The 1,372-nt window shown below is 48.5% G+C and overlaps 1 protein-coding gene across 1 annotated transcript in view; it reads right to left on the minus strand.

Moving 5' to 3' along the window:
* Window positions 1-309: 309 nt before the first annotated feature.
* Window positions 310-1,372, minus strand: part of LOC146036829 (histo-blood group ABO system transferase-like) — a 41,253-nt gene continuing 40,190 nt past the window's right edge. The window contains exon 8 of the mRNA XM_083160698.1: window positions 310-1,369. Coding sequence (XP_083016824.1) covers window positions 782-1,369 — 588 coding nt within the window. The 3' untranslated portion in view covers window positions 310-781. The remainder of the gene's footprint in view (window positions 1,370-1,372) is intronic.

Below are 1,372 nucleotides of genomic sequence, written 5' to 3' on the forward strand. Positions count from 1 at the left end.
CTACCTGTGAAGGTATCCGCTGCGCTCGCCACGCTTCGGGCTCGGTGGCTCGCTACGCTCGCCACACTATTCTATTCTCACTCCACGCCCTAGTGGATAGTAGGGCATGAAAAGGTCGGAGGACGCGTACCGCCGCCCCTCGCGGGCTCGCTGCGCTCGCCACGCTTCGGGTTGCCGTGGATCGTGGGGTGGCGTTAAAAATTTGGGGGAACATTTAAGGGTTAATTGTGGCTATTTGGGCTCTGTGGCCCATTTAACATTGATTCCTATGGCCAAATCGCGGGCATTGAGGCATTTTACATCAGAATCGCGCTCAATCAGACTTTTTAACATTGTTCCCTATGGGAAAATCGCGGTCATCGCGGGTAGCAGATTTTTATGTACCCGCGATTTACCCGCGATTTTTACCCCCGACGCCCGCGATTTCAATCGCGGGCGCCCTTCTAGGTAAAGAGTACCCATTTTACTTATCAAACAACAAGTTAGGTATTTGTGGCTCAATGGTTGTGATATGCTGGCAGAAATCTATTCTTCGACCATATCTGCCTTATTAACTCCCAGTAATAGAAATAGCCAATTAACCAGAGGGGACTACAGAGGCGGGGCTGTAGCACAGTGCAAATTTAAATAGAGTAGCCACACCCACTGCCATTGAGTCTCTGGTGTTTGGAGTGGCAGTGGGTGTGCCTCCCCTATTTCAATTTTAGACTGTGCTGCACCCCATCCTCTGGAGCCGCCATTGTGTTGATAACTAAGAGCAGTTATATAATTTATAACTGCTCTACATGTCAGGTCGATTAGTGGAGGCCCGAATATACCCATCCCTTGAATGGTACGGCAATGCCCGTTTGTTTCGGATTGCAGTATGGTTTTTGGGAACCGCAACAAATCTTCTTCTTTTAAGGAATGCTGGGACCCCAGCACCATTGTCCCACAGATATTCCGGAGAGAGAATTTTCGTTGGCTTGTGATAAAGAAAGTACTTGTTCAAGTAGCTCTCATCATGCCAGATGGCTTCAATGTGGTTCACCTTGTCCGTCATCATAGCATTATGGCAGAAATTGGTCAGTTTATAGACCTCTTCCACCGTACCGCCAAAATATCCCCCTGCATAGTAAAAGTCGCCTTCATCTATAGGAATGTAAGCTGTTGACTCTGGTCTGCGCTCATAGGTGAATTGTTTACGTTGTCCTCCATAGAAGCCAGGATGCATCGTGCCAACCACATCACTTAAAATCTCCACCCCAACATGGTCACTAAATACCATGTCTACGTCCACACACACCAGGTAGTCCACCTCGTTGATGAATCGTCGGCGGGAATGATCTCGGATCATCTCCATACGCCTCATTGACACTTCCTGCCATCTCTA

Source organism: Crinia signifera, chromosome 9 (assembly GCF_055691185.1).
Source record: "Crinia signifera chromosome 9, ASM5569118v1, whole genome shotgun sequence".
Taxonomy (NCBI): Eukaryota; Metazoa; Chordata; class Amphibia; order Anura; family Myobatrachidae; genus Crinia; species Crinia signifera.